Here is a 14,190-nt window from a genome sequence, read left to right as displayed (position 1 = left end):
ACAATATGTGAAAAGACATTAAAGAACTCTTGACAACGAAAGAAGAGCCAGTGGTGGTTCTGGATAGTAAACTGTCACCAGAGGACCATGTGAAGGACCCTGTGAGTCCTTCACATGGTCCTTCCATGCGGACCATGGAAAATGTGGACCTTCCATGTGAACCGTAGGGAGACGGTCGGCCGAGCGGACAGCACGCTGCGCTTGTAATCCTGTGGTCCTGGGTTCGATCCCAGGCGCCGGCAAGAAACAATGGGCAGAGTTTCTTTCAACCTATGCCCCTGTTACCTAGCAGTAAAATAGGTACCTGGGTGTTAGTCATCTGTCACGGGCTGCTTCCTGGGGGTGGAGGCCTGGTCGAGGACCGGGCCGCGAGGACACTAAAGCCCCGAAATCATCTCAAGATAACCTCAAGATAACCATGGCTCTCACCCGGAAAATAATACCAAATTGTATGTAATAGAAAATTGTATGCGAGTTAATTTGGCTTCTGCAAAGCCTGCAAGTCTTGTGATGGTGTCATGATTCATGAGCTTTCAAGGAACAATTTTATTATTATTAACATCTTTATTGACAAAATTAATTACAATTTTGCCTAATCTGAGGATTTTGATAGTCTTATTAAAGTGAGGATAATGCTGGTATTCACTGTCACGCAGGACAGAAGGTCATACACAAGACAATAGGTCTAAACTGTAGGCTGAAGCACATATATATCATGGTTACAATCAATGTTTTAATGTATGGATATGTGAAAAACAACTTTCTACTGTGCACTGCCACACAAGGGCAGGGATGGGTTCATAACTGATGCAGCTTAGAAGTAATATAAATAAAAATAAAAATTGTTCTTCATTCTTGAGAATGGACAAGCAAATTCTAGATAAATTGTTAGGATGTCAATGAACAATTGCCACAAGGCGGTCGCCCCGAGCCAGTCGTGAGGCAGGAATGGCTGCAAAGACAATTGTATTTATTCCAATGTCTCTTGATTACTTTTTTTCTGACTTTTTTCAGTAATATGCCTTTGCTATGCTTTCCAAATTTAGAATTACGTTTAAATACACGGACTGTAATACCCTAAATAAATTGTTTAGAGCTTTCATGACACTAAAATTGGAATATGCAGCAGGTGTATAGGAGCCTATCTCTGAAGTAGCACATCAGTTAACTGGAAAAGGTGCAAAGACATCTAAATGGCTTCCGGAACTTAAAAAAGAAAAGAAGAGCTACGAGGGGAGGCTAGAGGCGTTACAAATGCCAAAGATATAAGAAAAAAGAGGTGACATGATCACTACGTGCAGAATACTAAAAGGAACCGTCAGCATTGACAAAGAAATTCTTGAAACTTGCAGCTTCATGAACACGAGGTCATAGATTCATGCTATGGAAACAAAGGTTATCTTGAGATGATTTCGGGGCTTTAGTGTCCCCGCGGCCCGGTCCTCGACCAGGCCTCCACCCCCAGGAAGCAGCCCGTGACAGCTGACTAACACCCAGGTACCTATTTTACTGCTAGGTAACAGGGGCATAGGGTGAAAGAAACTCTGCCCATTGTTCCTCGCCGGCGCCCGGAATCGAACCCGGGACCACAGGATCACAAGTCCAGTGTGCTGTCCGCTCGGCCGACCGGCTCCCAGAATTTTTGTGCCGTGCCGTATTTTTTTTTGTCAGAAAGTTCACTTTTGCAAACAGAATGGTAAACGATTGGAGCAAATTAGTTGAGAAGGTGGCGGAGGCCAAATCAGTAGTTTCAAAGCGTAATATGACAAAGAGTGCTGGGAAGACGAGACACCACTAGTGTAGCTCTCATCCTGTAATTACACTTAGGTAATTACACTTAGGTAATTACCCTCACACACACACACACACACACACACACACACACACACACACACACACACACACACACACACACACACACACACACACACACACACACACACACACACACTCTCTGTAGAAATATACGACTGAAGTTTTAATATTTTGTTCTCATGATTTAGAATTAATTTGAATGTTAGTGGGTAATTCTGAATATTTCTGAATAAGGTTGGAAACTTTTGAATCCATTAGTTCTAGACAGCAGTCAGGAATATGTAATACAGTAATTTTAAATAACATTTCAATTCTAAGTCATTTTTAATGTGAAATTCTGAATCATTTTTAATGACTTAAGCAACTTTGAATAGCTGTGATTAATACTGAGGAAATTTGGAATACTTGTGTATTCAGGAGAAATTTTGAGTAGTTCTGAATACTAGGGAAATTTTTAATAGTTCTAAGTAATACTTTGGAGTTTTTTAATAATTTGTAACAAATTACTAGCAACTAGCATATCTTGAGCTGTGTCGTCTACCGGAATACGAAGATCTTCTTGAGGTTATCTTGAGATGATTTCGGGGCTTTAGTGTCCCCCGCGGCCCGGTCCTCGACCAGGCCTCCACCCCCAGGAAGCAGCCCGTGACAGCTGACTAACACCCAGGTACCTATTTTACTGCTAGATAACAGGGGCATAGGGTGAAAGAAACTCTGCCCATTGTTTCTCGTCGGCGCCCGGGATCGAACCCAGGACCAGCGGATCACAAGTCCAGCGTGCTGTCCGCTCGGCCGACCGGCTGCCTGATGCCAACATTGGCGGCACTGCTCAGCACGCCACGCCCACTGCTCAGCATGCCACGCCCACTGCTCAGCACGCCACGCCCACTACACCTAATTAATCTTCGTATGTGTTTCCTAACCTTTTTCCCGCTTTATTCGTCCCCCATTTATGCCCTATTCTTTCCCCCCCCCCTTTACGCTGATTGATGATTGATGAAGATTAAGCCACCCAAGAGGTGGCACGGGCATGAATAGCCCGTAAGTGGTGGCCCTTTCGAGCCATTACCAGTATCAAAAGATGATACTGGAGATCTGTGGAGGCGCAACTGCACCCTGCGTGACGGGAGATGTCTCCTGGACCAAGTGGTGACCAGATGGTGCCTTTACGCTGCTCCCCTCACCTATTTGTATCATGTACCTGACCTTCCTAAGGGTTTAAATCCAATACGCCCAGTACAGTCCCATCTTACGGGCTCACCATAGCCCGTGCTACATGGACACTGCGTTCTCAGTAGCTAAATCTGAAACAACAACAACACCATACAGTCCCATCCCTTGAGAATGAACCATGTAGGCTCGAAACGCTGTGTAAATTTATAATTAGTATATATATAATATATATATATATATATATATATATATATATATATATATATATATATATATATATATATTTCTATATATATATTTCTATATATATATTTCTATATATATATATATATATATATGATATATATACGATATATATATATATATATATATATATGATATATATACGATATATATATATATATATATATATATATATATATATATATATATATATATATATATATATATATATATATATATACAGTATATAAAAGCTACATATTATTTATTTTATTCCAGTTTTGAATATTACTGAATAGTTTCTCATGATTAAATTATTATCAGCAATACCTATTATTCATTTTTTTTTAATTTGGAATAATACAAAGGTAAAAAATTTTCATCGATTGTTAAATCTAATTAATTGGAGTTTCCTGGCTTTGTAATTTTAATGGGAATGATTTACTGTATTTTTTTTAGAGCAAAGAGCGATGGTTAGTGGTAGAACGAAGTACTTTTAATGATGGTTAGTGATGGAGGGTTGTTAGTGATGGAGGGAGGGTTGTTTGTGATGGAGGGAGTGTTGTTAGTGATGGAGGGAGTGTTGTTAGTGATGGAGGGAGTGTTGTTAGTGATGGAGGGAGTGTTGTTAGTGATGGAGGGAGTGTTGTTAGTGATGGAGTGTTGTTAGTGATGGAGGGAGTGTTGTTAGTGATGGAGTGTTGTTAGTAATGGAGGGAGGGTTGTTTGTGATGGAGGGAGTGTTGTTAGTGATGGAGGGAGTGTTGTTTGTGATGGAGGGAGTGTTGTTAGTGATGGAGGGAGTGTTGTTAGTGATGGAGGGAGTATTGTTAGTGATAGAGGGAGTGTTGTTTGTGATGGAGGGAGTGTTGTTAGTGATGGAGGGAGTGTTGTTAGTGATGGAGGGAGTGTTGTTAGTGATGGAGGGAGTGTTGTTAGTGATGGAGGGAGTATTGTTAGTGATGGAGGGAGTGTTGTTAGTGATGGAGGGAGGGTTGTTTGTGATGGAGGGAGTGTTGTTAGTGATGGAGGGAGTGTTGTTAGTGATGGAGGGAGTGTTGTTAGTGATGGAGGGAGTGTTGTTAGTGATGGAGGGAGTATTGTTAGTGATGGAGGGAGTGTTGTTAGTGATGGAGGGAGGGTTGTTAGTGATGGAGGGAGTGTTGTTAGTGATGGAGGGAGTGTTGTTAGTGATGGAGGGAGTATTGTTAGTGATGGAGGGAGTGTTGTTAGTGATGGAGGGAGTGTTGTTAGTGATGGAGTGTTGTTAGTGATGGAGGGAGTATTGTTAGTGATGGAGGGAGTGTTGTTAGTGATGGAGGGAGTGTTGTTAGTGATGGAGTGTTGTTAGTGATGGAGGGAGTATTGTTAGTGATGGAGGGAGTGTTGTTAGTGATGGAGGGAGTGTTGTTAGTGATGGAGGGAGTGTTGTTAGTGATGGAGGGAGTATTGTTAGTGATGGAGGGAGTGTTGTTAGTGATGGAGGGAGTGTTGTTAGTGATGGAGTGTTGTTAGTGATGGAGGGAGTGTTGTTAGTGATGGAGGGAGTGTTGTTAGTGATGGAGTGTTGTTAGTGATGGAGGGAGTGTTGTTAGTGATGGAGGGAGTGTTGTTAGTGATGGAGGGAGTGTTGTTAGTGATGGAGGGAGTATTGTTAGTGATGGAGGGAGTATTGTTAGGTGATGGAGGGAGTGTTGTTAGTGATGGAGGGAGTGTTGTTAGTGATGGAGGGAGTGTTGTTAGTGATGGAGGGAGTGTTGTTAGTGATGGAGGGAGTGTTGTTAGTGATGGAGGGAGTGTGGTTAGTGATGGAGGGAGTGTTGTTAGTGATGGAGTGTTGTTAGTGAGGGAGGGAGTGTTGTTAGTGATGGAGTGTTGTTAGTGATGGAGGGAGTATTGTTAGTGATGGAGGGAGTGTTGTTAGTGATGGAGGGAGTGTTGTTAGTGAGGGAGGGAGTGTTGTTAGTGATGGAGTGTTGTTAGTGTTGGAGGGAGTATTGTTAGTGATGGAGGGAGTGTTGTTAGTGATGGAGGCAGTATTGTTAGTGATGGAGGCAGTATTGTTAGTGATGGAGGGAGTGTTGTTAGTGATGGAGGGAGTATTGTTAGTGATGGAGGGAGTATTGTTAGTGATGGAGGGAGTGTTGTTAGTGATGGAGGCAGTATTGTTAGTGATGGAGGGAGTATTGGTAGTGATGGAGGGAGTGTTGTTAGTGATGGAGTGTTGTTAGTGAGGGAGGGAGTGTTGTTAGTGATGGAGTGTTGTTAGTGATGGAGGGAGTATTGTTAGTGATGGAGGGAATATTGTTAGTGATGGAGGGAGTATTGTTAGTGATGGAGGGAGTATTGTTAGTGATGGAGGGAGTGTTGTTAGGGATGGAGGGAGTATTGTTAGTGATGGAGGGAGTGTTGTTAGGGATGGAGGGAGTATTGTTAGTGATGGAGTATTGTTAGTGATGGAGGGAGTATTGTTAGTGAGGGAGTATTGTTAGTGATGGAGTGTTGTTAGTGATGGAGGGAGTATTGTTAGTGAGGGAGTATTGTTAGTGATGGAGTGTTGTTAGTGATGGAGGGAGTATTGTTAGTGAGGGAGTATTGTTAGTGATGGAGTGTTGTTAGTGATGGAGGGAGTATTGTTAGTGATGGAGGGAGTATTGTTAGTGATGGAGTGTTGTTAGTGATGGAGGGAGTATTGTTAGTGATGGAGGGAGTATTGTTAGTGATGGAGGGAGTGTTGTTAGGGATGGAGGGAGTATTGTTAGTGATGGAGGGAGTATTGTTAGTGAGGGAGTATTGTTAGTGATGGAGTGTTGTTAGTGATGGAGGGAGTATTGTTAGTGAGGGAGTATTGTTAGTGATGGAGTGTTGTTAGTGATGGAGGGAGTATTGTTAGTGATGGAGGGAGTATTGTTAGTGATGGAGGGAGTGTTGTTAGTGATGGAGGGAGTATTGTTAGTGATGGAAGGAGTATTGTTAGTGAGGGAGGCAGTATTGTTAGTGATGGAGTGAGTATTGTTAGTGAGGGAGTATTGTTAGTGATGGAGTGTTGTTAGTGATGGAGGGAGTATTGTTAGTGATGGAGGGAGTGTTGTTAGTGATGGAGGGAGTATTGTTAGTGATGGATGGAGTGTTGTTAGTGATGGAGGGAGTATTGTTAGTGATGGAGGGAGTGTTGTTAGTGATGGAGGGAGTATTGTTAGTGAGGGAGGCAGTATTCTTAGTGATACTAAGTGGAGGACAGACAGTAATAGTGGAGGACAGACAGTAATAGTGGAGGACAGACAGTGATAGTGGAGGACAGACAGTGATAGTGGAGGACAGACAGTGATAGTGGAGGACAGACAGTGATAGTGGAGGACAGACAGTGATAGTGGAGGACAGACAGTAATAGTGGAGGATAGACAGTAATAGTGGAGGACAGACAGTAATAGTGGAGGACAGACAGTGATAGTGGAGGACAGACAGTGATAGTGGAGGACAGACAGTGATAGTGGAGGACAGACAGTAATAGTGGAGGATAGACAGTGATAGTGGAGGACAGACAATGATAGTGGAGGACAGACAGTGATAGTGGAGGACAGACAGTGATAGTGGAGGACAGACAGTGATAGTGGAGGACAGACAGTGATAGTGGAGGACAGACAGTGATAGTGGAGGACAGACAGTAATAGTGGAGGATAGACAGTGATAGTGGAGGACAGACAATGATAGTGGAGGACAGACAGTGATAGTGGAGGACAGACAGTGATAGTGGAGGACAGACAATGATAGTGGAGGACAGACAGTGATAGTGGAGGACAGACAGTAATAGTGGAGGACAGACAGTGATAGTGGAGGACAGACAATGATAGTGGAGGACAGACAGTGATAGTGGAGGACAGACAGTGATAGTGGAGGACAGACAGTAATAGTGGAGGACAGACAATGATAGTGGAGGACAGACAATGATAGTGGAGGACAGACAATGATAGTGGAGGACAGACAATGATAGTAGAGGACAATGATAGTGGAGGACAGACAACGCTAGTGGAGGACAGACAATGATAGTGGAGGACAGACAACGCTAGTGGAGGACAGACAACGCTAGTGGAGGACAGACAATGATAGTGGAGGACAGACAACGCTAGTGGAGGACAGACAATGATAGTGGAGGACAGACAACGCTAGTGGAGGACAGACAACGCTAGTGGAGGACAGACAATGATAGTGGAGGACAGACAATGATAGTGGAGGACAGACATCAACAGAAGAAGGCAGACAACAACAGAAGAGGGCAGACCAAGGCACAGAAGGGGCAAGCAGCCGTAAAGAAGAGGCAAACGACACAGCGGAAAACAAGAGAGTAGAGAAGAGCAGATGGCGGTAAATGAATTGCTAATAGAAGTGGGGGTATTGCAGAGAATGTTTTCAGAAAAGTGTGTGTGAGTGTGTGTGTGTGTGAGTGTAGGTTGCGTGCAGCACAAGCGTTTAGCGGGCGAGGCTCCCAGTTTGCCAAGACGGCTTCCTCGTCCACTGGCCGGGTTAAGCGAGCTAAGAGGAAGTCTAGATGGGGGTGGCCTAGTGAGCCAAGAGGAAGTCTAGATAGGGGTGGCCTAGTGAGCCAAGAGGAAGTCTAGATGGGAGTGGCCTAGTGAGCCAAGAGGAAGTCTAGATGAAGGTGGGCTAGTGAGCTAAGAGGAAGTCTAGATGGAGTGGCCTAGTGAGCCAAGAGGAAGTCTAGATGAGGGTGGGCTAGTGAGGCAAGAGGAAGTATAGATGGAGGTGGGCTAGTGAGCTAACAGGAAGTCTAGATGGAGTGGCCTAGTGAGCCAAGAGGAAGTCTAGATGAGGGTGGGCTAGTGAGCCTAGAGGAAGTCTAGATGAAGTGGCCTAGTGAGCCAAGAGTCAGTCTAGATGAAGTGGCCTAGTGAGCCAAGAGGAAGTCTAGATGGAGGTGGGCTAGTGAGCTAAGAGGAAGTCTAGATGAAGTGGCCTAGTGAGCCAAGAGTCAGTCTAGATGAAGTGGCCAAGAGAAAGTCTAGATGGAGGTGGGCTAGTGAGCTAAGAGGAAGTCTAGATGAAGTGGCCTAGTGAGCCAAGAGTCAGTCTAGATGAAGTGGCCTAGTGAGCCAAGAGGAAGTCTAGATGGAGGTGGGCTAGTGAGCTAAGAGGAAGTCTAGATGGAGTGGCCTAGTGAGCCAAGAGGAAGTCTAGATGAGGGTGGGCTAGTGAGCCTAGAGGAAGTCTAGATGAAGTGGCCTAGTGAGCCAAGAGTCAGTCTAGATGAAGTGGCCTAGTGAGCCAAGAGTCAGTCTAGATGAAGTGGCCTAGTGAGCCAAGAGGAAGTCTAGATGGAGGTGGGCTAGTGAGCTAAGAGGAAGTCTAGATGGAGTGGCCTAGTGAGCCAAGAGGAAGTCTAGATGAGGGTGGGCTAATGAGCCAAGAGGAAGTCTAGATGGAGTGGCCTAGTGAGCCAAGAGGAAATCTAGATGAAGTGGCCTAGTGAGCCAAGAGTCAGTCTAGATGAAGTGGCCTAGTGAGCCAAGAGGAAGTCTAGATGGAGGTGGGCTAGTGAGCTAAGAGGAAGTCTAGATGGAGTGACCTAGTGAGCCAAGAGGAAGTCTAGATGAGGGTGGGCTAGTGAGCCAAGAGGAAGTCTAGATGGAGGTGGGCTAGTGAGCTAAGAGGAAGTCTAGATGGAGTGGCCTAGTGAGCCAAGAGGAAGTCTAGATGAGGGTGGGCTAATGAGCCAAGAGGAAGTCTAGATGGAGTGGCCTAGTGAGCCAAGACACCATCCTCTTCTGCTAGGCTATCTCAAGCCAGCCCGGTCCTGATGGGTAGCCGCGAGCTCGGGGTAAATAATTAAACTTATTTATTGTAAATAAGACCAATAAGTTCATATTTAAGTACACAGTAAAACCAAACAAGAAAACTTTCTCTTTTTGTTATGCAACAAAAGATATTTTCTTTATTCTTGGCAAGTACTGTATTTGCAAATTTGTAATTAGGCTTTTGACCCCACGGAGATTGACTTTATCCTTCTTAGGTCAGGCTAATATTTCTTATCCTTGCAGGCGATGAGTCACAATAACGTAGCTGAAGTATGTTGACCAGACCACACACTAGAAGGTGAAGGGACGACGACGACGACGTTTTGGTCCGTCCTGGACCATTCTCAAGTCCTTGAGAATGGTCCAGGACGGACCGAAACGTCGTCGGCCCTTCACCTTCTAGTATCTGGTCTGGTCAACGTTCCTCATCCTTGTGTCTTATTAAAAATAAATAGCCATTTGTCACTACAACCGTTAATATTTCTTCCATTTGACCTGTTGTTGGTTGTTGCAGTTGAGGTGTTCGTTGTCGGGCTGCTGGGAAGCTGAGCTCTACAAACTTAACTTCACTCGTCCAAGGCTGTCTAGCATCGTAGCCAAGTTACCCTACAACTTGCACAAGAACAGGTCTCAAGAGCTAGTGCCAGGTGAGAGGGAAGGAAGGAAGGAAATATTCGAACGTCATGAGTTGTGAGTCTTGTGTAAACTGTTCGAGGTTCATAAACAAGGGGTTTGGCGGCTTGATTAACGAGCATTTGACCTTAGTTGATGAGAACGTTGTTAAAAAAGCAGACTGATTTAACAGTGCTTTGCTCACTTTGTGTTCGATTCGCTCCTCACTGAATGCTTCACACTCGTACTGCACGTGCCAATAATTCAGCCCGTCCTCCAAACCAAGATCCAAAAGTGATTCCATCCACCCGCCAAACCCAACCCGTCCTCGACTCTAAGTCCATTACATCCAGCGGTCGACCCCACAGACGCATTCATAAATTTTAATATGTTATTCATTCAAAACGGGAATTTTCTCAAGTTTAAATGAATATTATAATATATTAGCATATTGTGCATATATAGGCATAGGTTAGGTTAGGTTAGGTGTTTAGGTTCTGTTGGCGATTATTTGTATTTGTAGTACGTGGGTGAAGCATTTACAGCGTTGTGGTTCGAACAAAATTCGTCAGTGAAACACTTGTTCCGGATATGTTCGAACGTCAGCAGTTGTGAGTCGTGTGTAAACCGCTTTTCATTCATAAACAGGGGGTTTGGCGGGTGCATGGAATCACTTTTGGATCTTTGTTTGGAGGACGGGCTGGCCAAACCCCAGCTGTTTATGAATGAAAAACGGTTTACACACGACTCACAACTGATTTCCTTCGAACACTTCCGGAACAAGTGCTTCACTGACGAATTTTGTTCGAACCACAACGCTGTAAATGCTTCACCCACGTACTACAAATACAAATAATCGCCAACAGAACCTAAACACCTATCCTAACCTAACCTAACCTATGCCTATATATGCACAATATGCTACAATATTATAATATTGATTTATACTTGAGAAAATTCCCGTTTGGAATGAACAGCATGTTAAAATTGATGAATGCGTCTGTGGGGTCGACCGCTGGATGTAATGGACTTGAGTCGAGGACGGGTTGCAATAATTGCAAAATAAAGAATAAAAAGATCTAACCAATCCTAGGCCCAGCAATACAACACCCATAAAGAAGCTGGATAAAACAGTGACGTGAGGAGGGACATGTGATTTTGTTACGGTCTCGGCACCAAATACAAGCGTTATTTATGGATCATATCTAGTAGTAATTGTTATATTTGAATATTTCAGCTGATAAGAGTGACAACTGATATAAGCCATAATTCTATTTCTTCGCCAGCTGATAGTGACAACTGATATAAGCCGTAATTCTATTTCTTCGCCAGCTGATAGTGACAACTGATATAAGTCATAAATATATTTCTTCAATATTTCAGCTGATAGTTAGAGTGACAACTGATATAAGCCATAATTCTATTTCTTCAATATTTCAGCTGATAGTTAGTGACAACTGATATAAGCCATAATTCTATTTCTTCGCCAGCTGATCGCTATCGTTACAAACTGAAGCCCCTGCGAAGCCGACTAAGGCGCTCTGAACCCTATGATGTCACGAGGCACCTCGGGAAGGACTACATCAACGCCACTGTAGTTAATGTAAGTACGGTTATGTAAAGTAAGTAAGTAATGTAAGGGAGCCGGTCGGCCGAGCGGACAGCATGCTGGACTTGTGATCCTGTGGTCCCGGGTTCGATCCCGGGCGCCGGCGAGAAACAATGGGCAGAGTTTCTTTCACCCTATGCTCCTGTTACCTAGCAGTAAAATAGGTACCTGGGTGTTAGTCAGCTGTCACGGGCTGCTTCCTGGGGGTGGAGGCCTGGTCGAGGACCGGGCCGCGGGGACACTAAAGCCCGAAATCATCTCAAGATAACCTCAAGATAACGGTACTCTAGTGTCGCTACTGCGGGTATTACAAGTAATCAGTAATACCACTGTGGTTATCTTGAGGCTATCTTGAGATGATTTCGGGGCTTTAGTGTCCCCGCGGCCCGGTCCTCGACCAGGCCTCCACCCCCAGGAAGCAGCCCGTGACAGCTGACTAACACCCAGGTACCTATTTATTGCTAGGTAACAGGGGCATCAGGGTGAAAGAAACTCTGCCCATTGTTTCTCGCCGGCGCCCGGGATCGAACCCGGGACCACAGGATCACGCGTTGAGTGGATAATGCCTCCATTATATCATCACCATCACCATTGTGATTAATGTAACAAAGTATTACTCCTCTGTGGTTAGGCCAATATAGCACTAGTGGCCTCGACGAGGACAGGATGCCGGCTGATTGTCGCAGGTCCTCCCATTTGCGTAAATCCTCCGTGGTTATTTTTGGTATACCTTCAATACCACTGAGGTTAATGATGAAGATTAAGCCACCCAAGAGGTGGCACGGGCATGAATAGCCCGTAAAGAGGTTAATGGAGAACTCTCCCGCCACTGTTCCCTGGTTGATCAGTCCAGCAACCAGGAGGCCTGGTCGTCGACCGGGCCGCGGGGACGCTAAGCCCCGGAAGCACCTCAAGGTAAGGTAAGGTACAACCCTGGAAACACAAACCGAAACTGTCTCTATTTTCCGCTTGTTACAACTTGTAATAAAGTTGTTACATCTTGGCTTAACGTGTTTATGACGTATTAGAACGTTGTTACAACTTGCTATATTGGTTGTTATAACTGGTTAGGAGGTGTTAAAACTTGTTCCAACGTTGTACCAACGTCGTAGTTTCGGTGTGTGTTTGGCGGGGAAGGTAATTACAACGCCATCGTCTCGTGTTTGGCATAAGGCCCAACAGTCGCAGATGGCCATGGAGGACAGAAGAAAATGTATATATGCTGGTTAGCATTGTAAATGTGTGGCCACGTCTGTGGTAGAAAATAATAATAATAAAAAAAAAACTTGCGGAAGGGCTCTAAAAGCCACCACAGGTTCTTGCGGCAGCGGTTCCTCCTAAGGTTTCCCAACGTTAAGAAATTGTGGTATTAAAGGGCCCTTATCCTAACCTACCAGAGGACCCAAAACAGAAAACGTGACAGTATGTCACTTTCGCCAGCTGCTTCCATTTTCTTGTACGACAATTTTGGGTCTTATGTAGAGTATTTGTCAAAATAGTTTAGGGTTGTCTCAATAATGGTCTTGTAAGATCACTTCATAATTTGAATCCGTATACCTTCAAGCAATGTATTCTGTATACATATTCAGCCCTGGAGCTGTATTATGACAATTGGTATACATAGAGTAATTGTATTTAATGTATTTCTATTGTGTTTTGAGCCAATATCTCCACTCTTACTAAATCTCTTCCATCCTATTATACAGCTGCAAATAGAACATGTGTACAAGTTTAGACATCTAGCGGCAGCTGTAAGAACTGAATTATATGACATTTCTTTTAGTATCTTTCAATTTTATATACAAAATCACTTTAAATTTAGTATATATGTGTGTAATTGAAATTGAAATTGAAATCAGTTTATTGAGGTAAAATACACACAAAGGGATGAGGTAGCTCAAGCTATTCTCACCCCGTTCAGTACAACGTGTTAACACATACATAGACACACATCACAAGCAATAAACGTATTACCGAACATTCTGAGAGATAAATATATACATTTCCTCCTTTACACAAGTAGTATGGTATCAGACGTACACACAAATACTTTTATGACCTAGGTATACTGTATAGGCAATTTATATGTGTGTATGTAGCACATAAATGACATGGGAGCCGGTCGGCCGAGCGGACAGCACGCTGGATTTGTGATCCTGTGGTCCTGGGTTCGATCCTAGGCGCCGGCGAGAAACAATGGGCAGAGTTTCTTTCACCCTATGCCCCTGTTACCTAGCAGTAAAATAGGTACCTGGGTGTTAGTCAGCTGTCACGGGCTGCTTCCTGGGGGTGGAGGCCTGGTCGAGGACCGGGCCGCGGGGACACTAAAGTCCCGAAATCATCTCAAGATAACCTCAAGAAGATACACCATCAACACTTCAACCCATTACCATCATATGATAGTAATATTAAAAGCTAATGATTACAAACCTGTTTATTGTACTCTCTGGTAGATATTACCCCTCTTATAAATAAATAAATAAATAAATAATAAATAAATGTTTATGCAGGTAAAAGTACATACAGACAGATGTTAATCTTCTTGTTTCAGGAGCTTTTCACTTGAGACAATTAAGCAAGTCTCAGCTGTGTCTGGGTACAAGTGACAGGATGAACAACCCAGCGGGTTTTCTTAATATTGGGGAGTGTTGTACATGCTGCTATGGCGGTGTGTCCACTCACAGGATGAGTGGCGCTGCCCAATACTGTCACTATGGCGGTGTGTCCACTCACAGGATGAGTGGCGCTGCCCAATACTGTCACTATGACGGTATGTCCACTCACAGGATGAGTGGCGCTGCCCAATACTGTCACTATGGCGGTGTGTCCACTCACAGGATAAGTGGCGCTGCCCAATACTGTCACTATGACGGTGTGTCCACTCACAGGATGAGTGGCGCTGCCCAATACTGTCACTATGACGGTATGTCCACTCACAGGATGAGTGGC

General features: G+C 44.1%; 1 protein-coding gene across 1 annotated transcript in view; it reads left to right on the top strand.

The window, feature by feature from the left end:
* The window catches only part of LOC123771060 (uncharacterized), a 56,690-nt gene that overhangs the window by 10,846 nt on the left and 31,654 nt on the right, over positions 1 to 14,190 (top strand). The window contains exons 4-5 of the mRNA XM_069309591.1: positions 9,535 to 9,667; positions 11,123 to 11,235. Of these exons, the coding sequence (XP_069165692.1) occupies positions 9,535 to 9,667; positions 11,123 to 11,235 (246 nt within the window). The remainder of the gene's footprint in view (positions 1 to 9,534; positions 9,668 to 11,122; positions 11,236 to 14,190) is intronic.

This window comes from Procambarus clarkii, chromosome 65 (genome assembly GCF_040958095.1).
Source record: "Procambarus clarkii isolate CNS0578487 chromosome 65, FALCON_Pclarkii_2.0, whole genome shotgun sequence".
NCBI lineage: Eukaryota > Metazoa > Arthropoda > Malacostraca > Decapoda > Cambaridae > Procambarus > Procambarus clarkii.
This window is presented reverse-complemented; position numbering and strand designations above follow the sequence as displayed.